General features: G+C 42.6%; 1 protein-coding gene across 2 annotated transcripts; it reads right to left on the reverse strand.

Annotated features, from left to right (window-relative positions):
* Positions 1–631: 631 nt before the first annotated feature.
* LOC122747857 (cytochrome P450 2B6-like) lies at positions 632–19,276 on the reverse strand. Of its 2 annotated transcripts, none has more exons than XM_043993668.1 (9): positions 19,158–19,276; positions 13,312–13,474; positions 12,911–13,060; positions 12,176–12,336; positions 11,679–11,855; positions 5,903–6,044; positions 4,587–4,774; positions 3,308–3,449; positions 632–1,941 (listed from the first exon to the last, which is right to left on the reverse strand). In XM_043993668.1, exons 2-9 carry the CDS (start codon positions 13,337–13,339, stop codon positions 1,760–1,762), a joined length of 1,170 nt encoding a protein of 389 aa, XP_043849603.1. In that variant the 5' UTR covers positions 13,340–13,474; positions 19,158–19,276; the 3' UTR covers positions 632–1,759. The 2 variants fall into 2 exon arrangements, with proteins under 2 accessions (XP_043849603.1, XP_043849602.1); XM_043993667.1 differs by lacking the exon at positions 19,158–19,276 and adding an exon at positions 17,182–17,384.
* Positions 19,277–21,269: the final 1,993 nt, after the last annotated feature.

Here is a 21,269-nt window from a genome sequence, read left to right on the forward strand (position 1 = left end):
CAGTTCCAGAATCTGTTTAGAGGCTTGATTTAATGTTGTTTTTGAAGGAAATATGGGAAAGCTCAGGAAAGTTCCTAGCTTCTCCCCACCATCTTGGCTCTGCCCCCAGAAGTCTAGCCTTGGTTCTGACCCACAAGGCTAAGGACTGACCTTAAACAAGAAAACACTTTCCCCTCACTGGTCATATTTCCCCATTTCCTGAAAATGTAGAACCATAGATCCCATGTGATGAATCCTTAGACCTAAAGCTGAAAGGGACCTTGAGGTCCCTCTGGGCCAACCCCCTCGTTGTACAGATGAGGAAACTGTGGCCTAATAAAGTGAAGTGATTCCCCTTAAGTCCCCAAGGCAGCACAGATCAGATGCCTGATACAAACCCAGCTCTCCTGACTCCAGAGCCAAGGTTCTTCCCACTGCCCCATATCACCTCCTGGAAAGGAGATGAGGACATGCACCACTGTCATTTCCTTGGAAAAGCAGAGGACCCTTGGTGTGGAATGTCACAGATATGACCCCTGTGTCTCTTGAATTTGCTTGACTGATTTTCTTTGTTACAAAGAAAAGCTCATGAGAACAGGGGAAGGGGAACAATATTCAGAAATCACTAGGTTATAAAAGCAAACACTATACATTACAATTTTAAATGTTTTATTTGAAGAGTACAATGTAGAAATGAAGAATCATCTTTGTAGGTCCAGTGCCTAGCATAGTGTTCTGCATACAGTAGGTGCTTAATGATCACTTTTTAAAGTGAAGAAGTGAATCAAAATCAAGTGAGTAGAGTGGACTTGTTCATTTCTGAAGGGACTTCCCCCACTCCCAATGAACAGAAAACCCTTCAGCATTCTACTTTGCAAGGCCCCTTCTGACTCAGAATGCTGGAATCTGATGTTTACAAAACACTCTGATAGACTAACTAGTGAATGATTACAGAGATGGCCTCAAAGACTCTGGTCTCAAAACCCATCTCTGACCACCCTGGCAGGATCACCCTAGACAAGTTGCTGTAGCTAATTGCTCCTGCACTTCCCTGAGACCATTTGAAACTGAAAGTACCTGCAGACTTGAGGACCATATCAGGTGTTGCCTCCAGCCACAAAGTCAAAGAACCCACCAAGAAAAATTCATGATACTTTTCATGCATAATCACAGTTGAGTTTCAGAACATCCCCATGAGATTGGTACCAATGATATTATTATCTTCCTTTTGCTGAGGTGCAGAAATTGAAGGGACTTCTTTCTCCCTGTTTGCAAGGCCCAGTAAGTCAGGGTCACAGGAAGGATTTAAAGCCAGGTCTGCTGACTCCAAACCCAACACTCCATTTCTTTGCCATCATATGGTTTGATTCCCCTCTCCCGGGACAAGGGATTCATGATCAACCAGTTGAGACCCAAGAGCAGGAAGGGTGCTTCTGACTCCTTTTATGGGATAGGCTGAATATGCAGCAGGTAAGAAGGAGGTTAGAATACAGGGGGAATATTCGGGGTAAGAGGAAGTTTGGGTCACTTACTAAGAACATCTCCTCTAGATTTGGAAGGGACCTTGGAGGCAACCCATTCATTTTATCAATGAAGAAACCAAAGGTAGTTCTAATCCCATCTTGGCTCAAGTTTCTTTCATCTGAGGGTGGTAAAAGGTGCTATGTCCTCTCCAGTCTCTGCTCAGCCTGGTTGACCTGTGGCATACTATGTTTGGTGACAATAGGGAGATTGGCCCAGTGCCTGCTTTCCCTGGACTTGACCTTGGCCTTGGCTCCCTTCAGCGGGGGAGGAAACGAAGCTGGTAGATGGGAGGCACATTGCCAATTCCACTCTCCCTGGGAGTCAGGTCAATGTCTTCAGGAGCCATGGAGGAGCTCAGGGAAAAGTTCTGCAGGATGGTGGTGAAGAAGAGGAAAAGCTCCATCCGGGCAATGCCCTCTCCCAAGCACACTCGCTTCCCTAAGGATGCAGACAGAAGTGTCATGGAGGTCATTGCTAAGAGGACCCCACCTCCCAAGGACCACTTTGGAAGTGCACAAAATACTGTCTTCACAACCACCAAGTGAGATCAGTAATGTGTGTTCTCCCAGGCTCCCAGGATCAGAGGGTGAGACCTCAAAAGGACCTCAGCAGCCATCTAGTCCAAGCCCAGGATCTTTTTTTATTTTTTTTATTTTTAGTGAGGCAATTGGGGGGTGTTAAGTGACTTGCCCAGAGTCACACAGCTAGTAAGTGTTAAGTGTCTGAGGCTGGATTTGAACTCAAGTACTCCTGACTCGAGGGCCGGTGTTCTATCCACTGTACCACATAGCTGCCCCCAAGCCCAGCATCTTACAAAGGAGGAAACTGTGACCCGACCCAAGGAAATGAAGTGATTTAGGATCACAGTTCTCCAGCTGGAAGGCACATCAGACATCATCTGAGTCAAGTGAAGGAACTGAGACTGAGAGAAAGGAAATGCTTTGCCCAGGGTCATTGGTGTGAAAGGAAGATGAGAAGACTGGAACTTAGACCAGCAACAAAGCCCATGGCATCTACTAGGTCTATATAATAATCTACCATGGGTGAGAAAGCAAGAGAGAGCCAGAGATCCCAATACAAAGAGGCAAATTTTGATCTCATGGGGACACTAAGGCTTAGAGAGGAGAAATGCATGGCCAGAAAGGTAAATTCATATGAAAGTAGTCAAGAAATAAAGTAGAGACTCAGGTTGGAGAGCATTTGGGTAAAGATCAACAGAAAGAAAAAGAAATATTGGTTCCTCTGCAAAATTCTGCCTTTTTCTACCTTGTTTAAGGTTGGGTTTGGTTGTTGTCCTTCATGTTCAAAGAGGACCAAAATGCAGTCACTATGTTGGGGACAAGGTATAGTATGTCAGACTGGCTGATCTGGCTACAGATATGGCACAAATAGTCCATGTGAACATTTGGAGTGGAGATATCTCTAAATTTGTGCATCTCCTGTTTCTTTTGAGCTACTCCAATTCTGCTTTCCTCATAGAGATATGATAAAGGAATATAAATATAAAGAGATATTTATATTACATGTATTATATGATGTATAATATGCAAGCTTAATATGTTATATAATATAAATTATATACATCAGATATATTTATACATAAAAAGAGGCACAGTCTATATGGAGGGAACATCTGTGGACTTTGAGATTCCAGATAATTCAATATCCCCCATCTTTCCCTGAATCTGCCTAAAGTTTTTGAAACACTATAAACAGAGAAAGCATAGGACTTCTTCTCCTTAACTGGCCCTTGAGGGAAGGGCTCCCAGGGAGAGTCTTTTGGGGTCTTTGGGACACTACTTACCTGAAGAGAAGGGAATAAAGGCCTCACTCTTCTTCAAACATCCCTGAGCATCCAAGAAATGGTTTGGGTCAAAAGCATCAGGTTTCTTAAAGTACCTGGGATCATGCAACACTGTGCTCAGGAGAGGGTACACTTCAGTGCCCTGCCACAAGAGAGGAGTATCACCAGAAGTAGAAAGTGAGCTCTACTAAATCTTCCCCATCATCCAAGGACCAACCATCAGGACTCTCCAGAGCCAGGTCAAAGCCTGAGCAAGCAGAATCAAGCCAAGGCAAGGCACATGTAGCTTGGCCTAGACCCAAGGGCACATGAGAGCTGAGATGCTGGGCCAAGCCACAAGGGACTGTAGGCACCAGGAAGGCAGATCACCCTGAGGCACAGCAGAGCTTAGACCCTTGGGGAATGAGGCAGGGATAAGAAGACTGCCTCATTTTCCAGTTTTCCCACTGTTTCCTCAGTTTCCACTGACCAACAATGGTTGGAGTCTGGGATTGTAAAATCATAGGCATAGGGCTTATCTAAATCCAACAACTCTATTGTCGAGATGAGGCAACAGAGGCATAGAGAGGTAACATCTGTGTCACTGTACTCTGCTCTGTCTAACCCTCTAGTATTCTGTGTTTAAAATCAAATTCTGTCTCTGGCTCTTTCAGGGATATTCTATCTACAAATAAACAAACATACATACATAATACATATACACATGTACATGCTTATTATAATATAATATACTTTGTAATACATATTATATTATGTAATAATATATCTATATTAAACCAATGAGAGAAAGCAGTTTTTAAATGGATACAATCTTATTGTTAAATTCTCTTCTTTCCGTATTTTGATTTCTTCCCCTATAAAATGTGTGCCTTGGAATGGATCTCCAGGATCCCCGGCAGTATCAACATTCTATCTTTTCTTCTTTATGAGTTCTCAGAATGCCAATATTCTATTTTCAATGAGCTTTCTAACTCTGGAAATCTATACTCAATAACTAAAGAACTCTCCAGATTCTAGCATTCTCTTTCTTTGTTCTAAGATTCCTTTCAGCTCTGCCATCTTCTGTTCTATCTTCTCAGAGCCCTTAGAATTCTAATATCCTATTTTCTATGTTCTAAGCATCCTTCCAGGTTTGACATTTTGTGTTCTAAGGAACACAGACAGGCCCCCTCAACCTAGGATGGAGTCCTTTAACCATGGTTTCCATGGGATCTTGAGTTCCTTTATAAGAGTTAGAAGTGAATAGCTCAAAAGATCCTGCGGATGCTATTGGTCTCACCTTGGGAATGAAGTAGCCCCTGAAGGAGGTGTCCTGTGTCACACAATGGGGCACACTCAGAGGGAGGAGGTCACTGAATCTCTGGACCTCGTGGATCACAGCATCTGTGTAGGGCATTTTGGCTCGATCCTTGAGTTCTGGAGGACGGTCCTTCCCAATGACCTGGTCAATCTCCTCCTGGACTTTCTCTGGGGCAGAGGAAGAGACATATAAAGGCAATTCATAGGAAGGGCCCCAGAAGGAAAATTGCACATGTGTGTGCATATGTATATACACACGTTTATATGGGTATGTATATGTGTGTATATGTATATATTTTTTAACATAACAGTGAATTTATCTATTTAGATGAGAGCTAGAATAGCTGTGAGGAATCCTTGTGATACTTGGGGGAGTATGAGCTGATGAAAATTATTCATAGTGAGAAGTGATTGATGATGATGATGACAAAATGTATTGTACTTTGCTGAGCTATGGTGAAGAACATTCTTTGTCAGGTTTAAGGTACAATATAAATGTTATCTATTACTGTTGTTGCAATAATCAACAGGTTTATTGTAAGGAAATCTCTATTTAAAGTACTATATAAATGTAGTTTACTATGAAAAATGATAAGTAGCATGCTATCAGAAAAACCTGGAAATACCTACATGAGCTGATGCAGAGTGAAATGTACTGTATACAAAATAACAGCAATATTGTAAAATGATCTGCTTGAAGGACTTGGTTATTTTCAGCAGTGCAATGATCCAAGACAATTCTGAAGGACTTATGGAAAATGTAATCCATATACAGAGAAAGAACTGATAGTATCTGAATACAGATTGAAGCATAATGTTTTTTGTTAGTTCCTTTATGTAAAGTTTTGTTTTTGTCTGTTTTCTTTCACAACCTGGTTAATGTGAAAATATTTTGCATGACTACTTATGTATAACTTATATTGAAATGCTTGAGTTCTTGGACAGGGTAGGAAGATAATTTGGAACACAAAGTTTTCTTTTAAGTGATTGTCAAATTTTTTTACATGAAATTTGGGAAAATAAAAATTCTAAATGAAAATTATTCATAGCACAGGAGGACAGTCAGGGAAAGTGACCATATATCACTCACCCCTTGACTCATTCCTCAGAGTCCTTTGCCAGAGATAGAAGCTTAGGAACTGCACCTGAAGAAAAGTTCTCTCTGGCCTATCTCCTTGTTACCAATTACAACAGGCTCCTTCCTTCCATCTGATCTCCACCTTCACCCAAAGGCTTTGCTTGGATACGATCTCTGGGCAGAAGGACCACTCCCTGGAGCTGCCCCCATTTACTCACCTGCCACCCAGGGGTATTTGAGAAGCAGGAGGCAGCCATAACGCAAGGTGGTGCTCGTTGTCTCAGTGCCCGCAAAGAACAGTGACAAGACAGTGAGGATGAGGTTTTTGTAGTGGAACTCAGTGCTAGCAACTCCCTTTTCCTAGGGAAAAGAAGGAGGAAGGCAGGGAGAAAGATAGTTAGAGGAGCAGGAGACCACAGATTGTCCTCAGAGCCTCTCCTTCCATATGCCTGAGTCTCCCTGTCTCTTTACATCTATCACTAAGGCTCAGTCTCTAGATATTTTGGGCTCTCTAAATCCCTCCATCTTGGTCTCTTTCTCTCCTTCTCCTTTTTTCTTGCTATCTCCTCTTCCTTCTTTCCCCCTCTTTGTATTCTCTTCCTTTATCTCCCTCTCTCTGACTTTTTATTTCTACCTCTTTCTGACTCTTGGGTTCTCCTTTGCTGTCTACACACACACACACACACACACACACACACACACACCATGTCTCTCTCTGCCTCTTCTCTGTTTTTCGCTCCTTATGCCTTTTCATCTCCCATTGTCTTCATCTTTCCCTGGCTCCCTCCTTTTCTGTCTCTTTGCCCCCACCTGTGGCCCCTTTATTTCTAGCCCAAGAAAGGACCTTAGAGGGCATTGAGTCCCAATCCCTCAGCTTCCACATGAGGAAGCTGAGGCCCAGAGAACATAAAGAACTTCTCTTTGGTTACACAGGTAGTAAATGATAAAGATGGAATTTGAATCTAGATCCAATGCTCTTTTCACTGAACCATACTGCCTCTCTCTCTCTCTCTCTCTCAATTGAATTCAAGTAGCATGAATTGTGCTCAAAAAGTAGTGAAAGACATCATGTCAGATGCTGAGAATATCAAGACAAAAACAAAACAGCCACTTTGGGGAGTGTAGATTCCACTTGGGGATAAAGGGGATAGAACACAAACACAAATAAATAAAATCAAAGTCTACATACAAAGTACTGTATGAAGTAATTTCAGGAAGGAGGTAGCATGAACAACTGGGACAGTAGGAAATCCCTCAAGTAGAAAGTGGCACCTGAACTTGGCTCTTAAGCAAACTAAGGATTCTTTGAGACAGAGGAACAGAGGGAAGGCATTCCTGGCATGGTGCACAGCTTGAGCAAAAAGCAAGGAGGCAGGACATGGAATCTCCTGTGAGCATGAAGAGGAGAGTTTGAAGGTCAGGTTGACTGGAATAGGAAGTTCAAAGGGGAAAAATGTAAGAGAAAACTGAAAAGAGAGCCAGGCTGTGTAGGGGTTTAGGTGCCAGACTGAGGGTTGTGGTTTGTTTGGGTTTTTTTTTTTTTTTACTTTATTCTAAGGTCGATAGGAAGCCCATGAAGGCTTTTGAAGAGAGAAGAGAAATAGTCAGATCTGTTTTAGGAATATCAATTTAGCAGCTGTAAGGGTCCATTAGATGGCAAGCTCCTTGAGAATGAGGATTATATTTTTGCCTCTTTTTGTATCCCCTGTGCTTAGCACAGTGCCTGGAATACACTTTTAATAACTATTTATTGAAGGACATAAAAACCTCACAACCAAATGCAGAAAAGCAGAAATAGTAAATGCATCTTTTCAGATCATGATGCAATAAAAATTACATTCAATAATGGCCAATTGAGAGATTAAAAATTAATTGGAAGTTAAATAATCTGATCTTAAAAAACAAGTGAATGAAAGAACAAATCCTAGGAACAATCAATGATTTCATTAAAGAAAATGACAATTACAAGACAACATTTCAGAATTTATGGGATGTAGTCAAAGTAGTAGTTAGGAGAAAAGTTATATCCTTAACTGCTCACATCAATAAAATAGAGGAAAAGCAGATCAATAAATTTGGTATGCACCTGAAAAAACTAGAAAGTAAACAAATTTTAAATCCTCAATTAAACACCAAGTTGGAAATCCTGAGTATCAAAGGAGAGATTAATAAAACTGAAAGTAAGAAAACCATTGAAGTAATAAATAAAACTAGAAGCTGGTCTTTTTTAAAAAATAAAATAGATAGGGGCGGCTAGGTGGCACAGTGGATAAAGCACCAGTCCTGGATTCAGAAGTACCTGAGTTCAAATCCGGCCTCAGACACTTGAAACTTACTAGCTGTGTGACCCTGGGCAACTCACTTAACCCTCATTGCCCCACCCAAAAAAAAAATAGTAGAGAGCATAGGAATAAATGGAGTTTACCTTAAAATGATAAGTAATATTTATCTAAAGCCATTAGTGACTATTATCTGTAATGGAGATAACCTACAAGCCTTCACAATACAACCAGGGGTGAAACAAGGATACCCATTATCACCTCTATTATTTAATATTGTACAAATGTTAACTATAGCAATATAAGAAGAAAAAGAAATTAAAGGAATTAGAATAGGTAATGATGAAATAAAACTATCACTCTTTTCAGATAATATGGTGTTATACTTAGAAAATCCTAGAGAATCAACTAAAAGACTACTTTTAATTATTAACAATTTTGGCAAATTTGCAGGATATGAAAAAAACCTACATCAATGATCTATATATTACTAACATTCTATATATTTTATATCTACATATATAATTCTATATATTCCCAACAAAGTCCAGCAGCAAAAGCTGGAGAGAGAAATTCCATTTAAAATAACTGTAGACAAGATAGAATATGTGGGAGTCTACCTGCCAAGACAAACCTAGGAACTATATGAACAAAACTATAAAATACTTTTCACACAGATAAAGTCAGATCTAAACAACTGGAAAAATATTAATTGCTCATGGGTAGGCCAAGCCAAAATAAGAAAAATGACAATTCCACCTAAATTAATCTTTTTATTCATTACAATCAAATTATCAAAAAATATTTTATAGAGTTAGAAAATATAAAACAAAATTCACCTGGAAGAGCAAAAGCTCAAGGATACCAACAGTATCAAAGAAAAAATGTGAAAGAACATGGTCTACAGGGTGACCCTGGGCAAGTCACTTAATCCTCATTGCTCCAGAAAAAAAAAAAGGAAGAAACAAAGAAACAAACAAAGAAAAAGAAAAAAGAAACAAAGATCGTGGTCTAGCAGTACCAGATCTCAAAGTGTATTATTAATTAATTGATAATTAGCAAAACAATCTGGTACTGGCTAAGAAATAGGTGGATCAATGGAATAGAATATGTACAAATTATACCATAATAAAAGACTAAAGTAATCTAGTATATGATAAACCCAGAAATACAAGCTTTTGGAACAAAAACTCATTATTTGACAAAAACAGCTGGCAAAAAAAAAAGTATGACAGAAACTAGGTATAGACAAACATCTCACACATATACTAAAATAATATGAATATAATTACACTATTTACACATAAAGGGTGATACCATAAGCAAATTAAGAGAGCATGGGATAGTTTATCTGTCAGATTTATAGACAGAGAAAGAATTTAGGACCAAAGAAGATATAGAGATCATTACAAAATGCAAAATAGATCATTTTGATTACATAAAATTAAAAAGGTTTTGCACAAACAAAACTAATGTTACCAGGGTTATAAGGAAAGTAGAAAACTGGGAAGAATTTTTTAAACAAGTATCTCTAATAAAGTCCTCATTTCTCAAATGTATAGAGAACCAAGTCAAATTTATAAAAGTATAAGTCATTCCTCAATTGATCGATGGTCAAAGGATATGAACAGGCAGTTTTCAGACAAAAAAAAATCAAAGCTATCTATAGTCATATAAAAATGCTCTAAATCACTATTGATCAGAGAAATGCAAATTAAAACAATTCTGAGGTATCACCTCATACCTATCAGAGTGGCAAAATAACAAAAAAGGAAAATATTGGATGTTGGAGGGGATGTGGGAAAACTGGGACACTAATCCACTGTTGATGGAGTTGTGAACTGATCCAACCATTCTGGAGAACAATTTGGAATTATGCCCAAAGGTCTATAAAACTGTGCATATTCTTTGATCCAGCAATACCACTGGTAGGTTTATATCCAAAAGACATCTCCCAAAAAAGAAAAAGACCTATTTGTACAAAAATATTTATAACAGCTCTTTTTGTGGTAAGAATTGGAAATTAAAGGAATACCCATCAATAGGAAATGACTAAACAAGCTGTGGTATATAATTGTGATGGAATATTATTGTGCTATAAGAAATGACAAACAGGACAATTTCAGAAAGGCTGAGAAAGAATTACATGATCTGATGTATAGTGAAGTGAGCAGAACCAGGAGAATGTTGTGTACAATGACAGGAATATTGTTTGATGAAGAACAGTGAGACTTAACTATTCTCTGCAATACAATTAGCCAAGACAATCCCAAAGGACCAATGATAAAGCATACTATCTACCTCCATAGAAAGAACTGATATTAATTGAACACAGACTGAAGAATGCTATTTTAAACTTTCTTTCATTTTTCTTTCATTCAAATTTTCTTATATAAAATGACTAATATAATAATGTGTTACATAACTGAACATGTATAACCTATTTCCTTACCACCTCAGAGACAGGAGAGGGGAGGGAGGGAAGGAGGGATAGAATTTGGAACTCAAAGCCTTAAATAAAAATGTTTATTATTTTTTTAAAGAAAAGGAAATGTTTGTTTACTGACTGACTGACTGGAAGGTAGATTAGAGAGGGGAAAAATAAGAAGTAGGAAGACTAATTAAGCAGTCATTGCACTAAACCAGATAAGGGGTGCTAAGCACTTGAACTAGAGACCATGAGAGTGGATCTTAGTATTTAATTGATATTGAGGGTGAAATGATAAGACTTGGAACCTGACTGGACAAGGGGTGCAAGGAAGAATTAAGAGTCAAGGCTAGGGGCAGCTAGGGGCACCTGAGTTCAAATCCAACCTCAGATACTTGACACTTACTAGCTGTGTGACCATGGGCAAGTCACTTAACTCCAATTGCCTCACCAAAAAAAAAAAAAAAAAGAGTCAAGGCTAACTCAGACATTGCAAACATATAACTGGAAAGTGGTGGTGCCATCCATAGAAACACTAGAGATTGTAGGATGGATAGGATGGGAAGAGGGAGGTCAGGATATGAGGTCCTTCTTTGATATCTTCATTCTTTTATTGAATAAACATCTATCAAGCACCTACTATGTGCTAGGCACTGTGCTAAGCACTAAGGATACAAAAAGAGGCAGAAGACAGTCCCTGCCCTCAAGGTGCTCACAATCTAGTTGAGAAGCTTACACTGAGTTCCCTATGGGATCATAGCTGCAGAAAGAGCTGTCCAGCAGGCACTTGGAAATGTGATGCTGGAGCTCAGAAGAGAAATGAGGGCTGGCTCTGTACATTTGCCTCCCATCTCTATGAAGAAGTGGTCATTTAACCTGGGGACAGTAATAGAGCAGTTAATGAAAGCACTAAGGGGGAAAGGGAGAGGAAGAGAGAGAAAGATGAGAGAGGGTGACCCAGAATGGATAGATCCTTGGGAAAACCCTTTCTGTCTCTCTTCTTTCCTCAATGTATTTATCCCTCCTTCCATTTCTCTCACACTCTCTGCATCTCTCTCTCTCATTCTCTGTCTTCCTTTCCTTATATACCTCCCTGCCTTTTTGTCAAAATCTTTTGCCTTTTCTTCTTTTATCTGCCCCTGCCCCACAAGGAGAAGAGGTGATGGCCACCAAATTTCACCAGGAAAACATTCAGACTTCATTTTCCCTCTCTCTTTCCCTCCCTTCCTCTCCCCCCCACCCCCTACACACACAGAGTACTTGGAAGGGAGGGAAGGGATTGCTCACCTTCTCCATACGGAGCAGGTAGACATCAATGAAGTCTCGGGGGGCATCAGGGTCCAGGCTCTCTTTGTGCTTCTCCACGTTGGCAGCAATGTAGGTATTGACCAATGTCAGATTGTTGTGGGCCCGCCGATGGGGACCAGGAAAGAATTTCAGGAAACCTGAGAACAGCTCAAACAGCTATAGGGGAAGGGGAAAAGATAGATTGACTACCATAGGTTCCAGAAGTACTCCAAGCCTGGGCCACCCTTCCTCTGTTACTCCTGAAATGTACCTGCTCCCTATGTCCTCCCCCTCCCTATTTGCTTGTTCCCTCTCCTTCCTGTATCCCTAACATCTGTTTCCCTGTTTTCCTTCCCCTGTGTCCTCCCTCCCTGTGTCCCTTCTCCATGTCCCTGTGCTCTAATGCCCTCCAAGGCCCTCTATTCTTCTGTGTCTCCTCCTGGGTCCTCCTCTCTCTCTCCCCACTGTCAGCCTCTTCCTGGGGCCCCAAGCCCCACCTGGCCCCAGGCAGAGCTTGCAAGGGCAAATGTATCATTGAGCTTTTCCAACAGCATCTGGAACTGGTCATCATGATATGAGAAGCGTTCACCAAACACAATAGAGCAGATGATGTTGGCCGTAATGGAGTGGTAGAGGAAGGTGGGGTCCAGCAGGGCTCCTGGGGAAAGAAGAGAACAGAAAAGAATGGAGGAGATGGGAGAGGAGTGGAGGGAAGAGGTTCAGGGGGTCAGTAAGAAGTTTCTGTGTCTCCAGTGTCTCTGCTTCCTCCTCTGTATATTTGCTATGCTTCTAAGATTGTGCCAGCCACTACCACCAGCACCATAAACACCCCCACTCAGCATCTGGGGAAAGGAAGTTCCTTCCCTCCCCCAGGGTCCAACCCCAATCCTTTATGCTTCCCTGGTGGTTGGGTTCTCTTTTGTTCCCTTTTTCAACTTTTGTCTCTGGGCCAATCCCTGCTGCTCTCAGTATGTCTATTTGGATGTTTCTCTCTCTCTCTCTCTCTCTCTCTCTCTCTCTCTCTCTCTCTCTCTCTCTCTCTCTCTCTGTGTCTCTCTGTCTGTCTGTCTCTTTCTCTCTCTGTTTCCCTAACTCTCTCTGCCTCTCTCTGCCTCTCTCTGTCTCTGTCTCTGTCTGTCTCTGTTTCTCTGTCTGTCTGTATCTGTGTGTGTGTGTGTGTGTGTGTGTGTGTGTGTGTGTGTTTCTAATTATGCCTGCATCCTTTTTCTCACCCTGGGAACTCCGGAGCTCCTCAACCAAGCACTGGGCCTCCTCTTGAATCCGTTCTTCAATGCTTCTCTTCCCCATTCCAAAATCCCGAAGAGTGGCCAGGGAGAATCGACGCAAGGTCTTCCATGTATCACCATTGGCAAAGACAACCCCTAAAGGCAAAAGGAGATGGAGTTTGGAACTCTGCCCTTCTCACACCCTTCCTTCCTCAAATCTCTCTTCCTTTATTCTCATTCCTCTACATTCTAATCTGCCTCCTCTGCCCACCCTGATCCTCCTCTCTTTATCTTCAGCCCCTACCTGTCTCCTTCTCTGATCCTCAGAGTCTGAAGTCCCCCTTCCTTGAGCCTTCCCACCACCTTGTCCCTCTTCCCCAACCCCTGCCATGGCCTGGCCTACTCACCATGCCCCTGAAAGATTGAATGAACCATGGCAACTGGTCCTCGGCCACTGAACTCCTCAGCCTTCTCCACCAGGGCCTCCTTCACAGCCTCAGGCCCACATAGCACAACCACAGGTCGGGAGCCCAGGTAGATGGTAAACACATCCCCGTACTTGTCCCGAAACTATGGAAAAGCCCCACTCCATTAGATCCCGGTTGGCATAATGCATTCCCCCACTGTATAATAGAGGGGTATATATTTTAAATAGAACCTGTATAAGGCCCCTTTTAGCTCTAAACTTCTAAGTTTTGTGTTCTAAGGTCCCTCCCAGATCTGACATTCCATGTCTTAAGATCCTTCCCAGGGGTGGCTAGGTGGTACAGTGGATAGAGCACCGGCCCTGGAGTCAGGAGTACCTGAGTTCAAATCCGGCCTCAGACACTTAACACTTACTAGCTCTGTGACCCTGGGCAAGTCACTTAAGCCCAGTTGCCTCACTTAAAAAAAAAAAAAAGATCCTTCCCAATTCCTGACATTGTTTGAGCCAAGGTCTCGTCCAGCTCTGGCATTCTATGATCTGCCTTCAAAGGGCCCTTCTACATCTGGCATTCTATGTTTCAAAGGCCCTTCTAGCTCTGATTTTCTATACTTCTAAGATTACCCTTGAACCACACCCCTAACCCCACCTCACCCTACCAATTCAGCATCAATGGCAGCCTTCCCCAGGCTCTAGCCCAATGCTTCACTAGTAATCAGGTCAGATATATTAGATATATTAGAGGACTTGCTCAAAGGACAAAATTATCTTCCTCCCCTCCATCCCTGGTAGCTCGTATCTTCTCCTAACACATAAGGTTCCAATCTTCCCATTTGCTTTTATATCCTTGTTTGGGAAGTTACAACAATGAAAGAGACAGGGCTGAGCCAATATAATAAAAATGACAATTCTACTTAAGCTAATCTACTTATTCAGCATCATTCCAGTTAAACTACCAAAAATAATTTTATTAAGCTAGAAAAATAATCACAAAATTTGTTTGGAAGAACAAAATGTTTAAAATGTCAAAGAAATTAAATAAAAATGCAAAAGAAGTACTACATATTAAACTGTGTTTTAAGGTGGCAATTATCAAAACTACCAGGTACTGGCTAAAAAATATAGAATGGTGGTCAGTGGAATAGGGTAGGCATACAATACACACTAGTAAATGACTTTGTAAAATAACCTTTGATAAACCTAAAGATCTAAGTTTTGGGGATAAGAACTCACTAGTTGGTAAAAATTGCTGGGAAACCTGGAAAGAAACTAGGTATAGACCAGTATTTTACACCATTTACCAAGATAAGGTCAAAATAGATGCATGACCTAGGCATAAAGGGAGAAATCACAAGAAAATTAGAAGAGCATGGAACATATTACCTATTAGATTTATGACTGAGAGAAGAAATTATGAATAAACAGGAGATATGGAGCATTGTGGGATGTAAAATAGATCATTCTGGTTACATTAAATTAAAAAAGGGTTGTATAAATAAAAACCAATGTAGCCGGGGCAGCTAGATGGCACAGTGGATAGAGCACTGGCCCTGGAGTCAGGAGTACCTTTGTTCAAATCCGGCCTCAGACACTTAACACTTACTAGCTGTGTGACCCTGGGCAAGTCATTTAACCCCAATTGCCTCACTAAAAAAAAAACCAAAAACAAAAAAAAAAAAACCAATGTAGCCAAGAATAGATGGAAAGCAGAAAATTGGGGACTGGGTGAAATTTATAACCAGTTTCTCAGATAAAGGCATCATATCTCAAATGCTGAGTCAACTTATAAGAATCTGAGTCAGTACCCAATTGAGAAATGGTCAAATGGTATGAACAGCTATTATTTGGAAGAAAAAAAAATTGCTTACATGTAGTCATATGAAACAATGCTCTAAATTACTATTGATTCAAGAAATGCAAATTAAAACAACTTTGAGATATCATCTTACATTGGTTAAAATAATAGAAGAGCAAAATGACAAATGTTGTAGGGGAGATGGAAAAATTGGAAGAGAGAGAGATGCACTTGGTGGAAATATCAATTGATCCAACAATTTTGAAGAGCAATCTGGAATTATACCCAAAAACTTTGTATATCCTTTGAACCAGCAATACCACTATTAGGTCTGCTTCCCAAGGTGATCAGAGAAAAGAGTCCATATGTTCTAAAATATTTATAGCACCTCTCTTTGTGGTGGCAAAGCACTGGAAAATGAGGGGATGTCCCTCAATTGGGGAATGGCTGAATAAGTTGTAGTATATGATTGTGATAGAATACTACTGTTCTGTAAGAAATGACAAGCAGGCTGGTTTCAGAAAAACCTGGAAAGAATTACATTCATTCAGATTCAATTCAAATCATTCAGAGTGAAATGAGCAGAACCAAGAGAACAGTGTATATAGTGACAGCAACATTGTTTGAACAGTAACAGCAAATGACTAAGTTATTCTGAGTAATGTGATCATTCATATCAACTATGAAGGGCTTATGAAGGAAAATGCTACATATATAGACATATGCTATATATACATATATGCTAAATATATACATTTAGAGTTGATCTCTAATGTGTTGGGAGGAAGGGAGGGAGACAATTCAAAACTCAAAAAGGTAACAAAATAAATAAATATTAAGAGAATCAATAAAGCCTTTAAAAAAAGAAGAAAAAAAGAGAGATTGAAGGCTCCCTTCCCCTCCCTGCATTTTCCTTCAAACTACCTTGTTCCTGGATCCCCCAACAAGGACTCTGGTTGGGGTGGAAGGACAGAGCTCTAGGGACCATCCCTGGTGTACAGTGGGAGGGATGATGTGGAATCCAGATGTCACTATGTCCATCCACACAACACCCCCCCCATCCCTATGGAAGGCACAGCTGGAGGTCTTGTAGACAATACTTCTAACTTCCCCCCACCCTTTACCTCCTTCCCCAGAAGCAGCAGGTACTGCAGATACCCTCCACTCCACCCCCCTTGAAAAACTCAGAGAAACACAGACCCTGATTTCCCTTCCCTCTGAAAGGGAAAATGCACCCACGTTTGGTTTCATTTTGTTTTCTTTTTCTTTTCTTTCTTTTTTTTTTTTGTGGAGCAATGGGGGTTAAGTGACTTGCCCAGGATCACACAGCTAGTAAGCATCAAGTCTCTGAGGCCGGATTTGAACTCAGGTCCTCCTGAATCCAGGGTTGGTGCTTTATCCACTGAGCCATCTAGCTGCCCCCTCTCATTTTGTTTTAAGAAGCAAGAACAGGGAAACTGAAGAAGAGAATGAATATGACTCTCCTCTTCACACACACCCCAATAAAAACTTTCTTCCAATTCCAATACCCACATACCACTCTGTATGATAGATCCCAAAGTGTTTATCCCTCACCAAAGAGCAGGTAAAAAAGAAAATAGGAGTGATTCAATTCTCTACCCATTCTACTTCCCCACTTCGAGAGGGTCTGTTCCCTCCAGAAAGAACCTTACCCCTCCCTCCCACAATTACTGAACTTTTCCCCACATTTCCAATCATGAGTGATCTCAAAGCATTTATTCCTAGAGAATAACCAGGAGGGAAACTGAGTTGGAAAGCATCCCGCAGGAGCTGAGGAGGGGCCCAGAAATCCCTCCCAGTGAACGATCTCAGAGCATGTATTCCAAAACAGGGGGGTTAGGAAGGAAACTTCCCTCAGACCCCAGGGAAGGCACGAGAAGCTCATGACACTCTCTCTACTTCCTTTCCAGTGGGTGATCTCCAAGCACGCATCTCTCATTATGGAGAGATCTTAGGGAAATTGAGGCAGGCAGCATCACTCCAACCTCCAAGTGCTCACCCAGGCATACCCAACCACACAGTTCTGCCGGTCCTCACCGCCAGAAAGGATTTCAGGAGGCCATGACGATCCATCTGCAGCAAGTTGCCCAGTAAAGGCAAGGGTCGCGGCCCTGGGGGGAGGCGGCCTCTCCGGGAATCAGCGGGACCCCGTGCCAGGAGAAGCAGGAGCCCTAGGAAGGCGGCCAGAAGAAGAAGCCACCCGGCATCCATGGCTCGAGCTCTGACTGGCTTTGCGCCCCGACTAAGTCTTTAAGCCTGGTCCAGGAGAGAGGCTCCGCCCTAGCTCGGCCTCTTCACACACCGGCTCCTGCGGGGTGACAGCAGCTCCGCCCCCAGGTAAGTGACCTCTCTGCCCAACCCGGTACCTCCCTGATCCCCCGACCTCAACGCAACCTCTCTCCACCTCCTGCCCTTGGCATGCGGGTCATCTCGGTGTAATAGGATCTGAGAGTCTCAGCAAGTGTCTCCACCACACCCCCGTTACACCTTCCCTTGTTCCTACTCAACCCTGGGATACTAATTGCCACTCTCTCTCCTCTTTGTCTGTCTTTGTCTCTTCCTTTCTCCTCTCCCCACCTCTATCTCTGTCTCTCTTACTGTCTCTCTCTCTCCCTTTATCCCCTCCCCCTTCCCGCCACCCCTCCTGTTTTTTTTCTGTCATACCTATGATCGAGAGCTATAAAAAATAAACTGATAACAGCTACACTCCCTACACTCTGATTCCTGGAGTCACAGGAGTCCATGACAGGTCAACCTGGGGCAGGAAGAACCTTCCTGACCCAATGGATCCCTGACCTGAGTGGTAGGAACCTTCCTGACCCAATAGAGCCCTGACCTGGGCAGTAGGAACCTTCCTGACCTAATGGATCCCTGACCTGAGTGGTAGGAACCTTCCTGACCCAATGGAGCCCTGACCTGAGCAGTAGGAACCTTCCTGACCCAATGGAGCCCTGACCTGGGAAGTAGGAACCTTCCTGACCCAAAATGAGCCCTGCCCTCACCTCCTTTTGCAGCATTCTGTTGTGTGTATAGCAAGGTGGATCACCCTCTCTGAGCCCCTTCTATACCTCCAGTCTTCTTCCCTCCCCCACCCCAGCCCTGCCCTAGTGCAGCCTTCCCCTAAAGCTTCCACACAGAAAATAGACAAGGGAGATACAGAGATGGGGGGAAATGGGAGACAGAAACATCCCCAGAATATGACAGACAGGACTTGGAGAAGCAGAGGTGGAAAGGCAGGTATAGGGGAGGGGGAGAGCAGGAAAATGGGAAGAAATACTTGGGGGTGCAAAGAGAGAAATAAGGACAAGTAAAGACCAAGAGGGTTACTAAGAAGGAAGACAAAGCAACCCAGAGGTCCAGAATCATAGATTAAGAGCTGAGAAGAACCTTAGACACCATCTCTTGTTACTGAAGAAAAAATGAGGCCCAAGGCAGTCAGATAACTTTCTCGGTAAAAGAGGCCAAGATAGAGGAGGGGAGAGGAGACACCTTTTCCACACAGGTAAGTGGCAGAACTCAGATGGGAACCTGAGTTATCTGACCTCCAATTCCAGCACCATACCCTGAACTACACTGCCAAGGAGTGAGAAAGACAGACAGAGTGAAGGAGAAGGGAAGGAAGAAAAGCAGAAGGAGGGGGAAAGGAAGAGAAAAGGATAAAGACATGGAGGAAAGAGAATAGAAAAGAGAGGAGTAAGGAAGAGAAAGAAGAGAGGGGTAGGATAGAAAGGGGAGAAAGAGAGAGGAAAAGGAGAAAAAGAACAGGAAAGGAGAGAAAGAGATTAAAAAAAGACAGACAGAGCAAGTGGGAGAGAGACAAAGGAGAAGTGAAAGATACACGGAAAAGGAGACAGAGAAGAAAGACAGATAAAAGGGAGCAGAGAGGCTGAGGATAGAGAGAAATTAAATGCCAGTATCCCTTGGAGACTTGGAGACAACACCAGCTTCAACCCTTGGGAAAATACACAGACAGGACAAAAGGTTGGGGGAAGGCTAGAGATAGAGGGGAGTACCTTCTTCCAGGGGCACTAGGATGGATTTCAAGCCAACTTTGCCTCTTCTGCCCATCAAGAGTCTAGGTCTATAGATAGGACCCTGCTCCTCTGACTTCCTCTGTTATCTGTTCTTTCCATCCCTTCCAAATCTTCCATGCACTCTGGCCCATTCCCCTCCTGCCCCTCCCAGTCTCTCTCTAGCCTGATCCCATTGCCTCTGGCCCTGAGCCCTGCCTTTCTTGGCTCTAGGTATAGCCTTGAATGTCTAGCTGAAGAGACCCAAGCATTCCTAGCCTCCCAGCCCACTTTGTTCTAGAAGGAAACTAGGTGAAGTGATTCGGAGGCTGAAGTAATGCCTAGAATGAGGGACTGGCAGTGAGAAAGACAAAGATGCAGAAACACACAGAGGCCAAGAGAGGATCACAGAGACCAAAAGGGTAAGAGAGAAGACACAACACACACACACACACACACACACACACACAATGACAGAGACAAATAGAAACACATAATCACAGGCTCTCAGAGTGGAGAGGTAACCTTACTCACTGTATGGATGGTAAAACTGAGGCTATCAGTCAAACAAACATTTATTAAGCACCTATTATGTAGCAGAAACTTTCCTAAGTGCCGATTAATGGAGGAAAGAACCATTAACAGTGATTCCCCTCTCCCCTGCCCCATGCCCCACTCCATCCCTATGCCCGAGAGTCTAGGCAGGTTTCATTTTACCCCTCTCTTAAGGTTCTCCAGAACTCCAGGGAGTTTGTGGGGGTGTCTAATCTCTATGGACATTGCCTCTACCTCCTACAATGGTATTTCCCCAGTTTGAGGGGTTTTCTGAACCACAAGTCCATAACTGCTCCCTGAGACACCGGAAAAGGATGCAGGTCATCTGACTTACTCTGTAAATCATCTTTCCAGTATAGGAAAGATCTTGCTTTCCAAGACCCCAACCCCCACCTCTCCAGGCCAGCCTTTTTCCAATGAGGAAACACACACACACACACACACACACACACACACACATATCCCTCCCAAACTTCCTATTGGTACAAAATCAGCTGCACAGTTGTCCATGACTAGCTCAGCCTGCCAGCTCCAATTTTAAAACAGTTCTCTAGCCTCATGAGCAAATGTTTTAACAGTCATGGTAAGGCTTGGACTGTTGTTTGTCCTTCATTCTGGAAGAGGACCATGAAATCAGGAGGTGATGTCATGACTTGCAGGGAATTGGATTTAAGTGAAGAAGGGCTGTGCAAAATCACCAGCCTCACTCTCTTATCCAAAGTCATCTGAGTCCAGTGGCAAAATATACATCAATGGCAACTGGAGATGACACCAGGTATTATTTAAGGCAATTGGTGTTAAGTGACTTGCCCAGGATCACATAGGTAATAAGTGCCTGAGTTGAGATTTGAGCTCAGATCCTCCCAACTTCAGGGCCAGTGCTCTATCCACTGTGCCACCTAGATGCCCCAAGGCTTGAACTGGTGGCTTTACAAAAAGATCTAAATCAGCAAAGATCCTGAAAGTTGTGTTCTTTCCAGTTCAGAAAGAGGAGAAGCTAACCCAAGCTCATGAACAGGGAATGACCAAGATTTCTACCAGAGTTTTAAAACTCTACAGGGGAAGGAGCAGCTAGGTGGCGCAGTGGATAGAGCACCAGCCCTGGAGTCAGGAGTATCTGAGTTCAAATCCAGCCTCAGACACTTAACACTTACTAGCTGTGTGACCCTGGGCAAGTCACTTAACCCCAATTGCCTCACTGAAAAAAACAAAAAAGGGAGCAAGAGGAGAGATGAGGAGAGGAAAGAGGAAAAGGGAGGGGAGGAGGAGTAGAGTGGAAGGGAGAGAATAAAGAGGAAAGGGGAGGAGGGAAGAGAAGATCACCCAAGCCTCCTCCAAGGAGAATGAGAAGGTAAAAGCTAAAGTGGTGAGATATGAGATGGATTTTGTTTGTTTGGTTTTTGCTGTTGTTGTTTTAACCAAAGGTGCTCACTCAGGGAGTTAGAACCCTGAGGGAAAAAAACATACATCCCCTTCTCCCACCTGAATTGATCTGGGTGAACCAAGCACCTGTTTCTAAGTGTTCTTATATACTATTTGGTGGGGGGGGGGTATTTTTGT

Source organism: Dromiciops gliroides, chromosome 3 (assembly GCF_019393635.1).
Source record: "Dromiciops gliroides isolate mDroGli1 chromosome 3, mDroGli1.pri, whole genome shotgun sequence".
Lineage (NCBI taxonomy): Eukaryota > Metazoa > Chordata > Mammalia > Microbiotheria > Microbiotheriidae > Dromiciops > Dromiciops gliroides.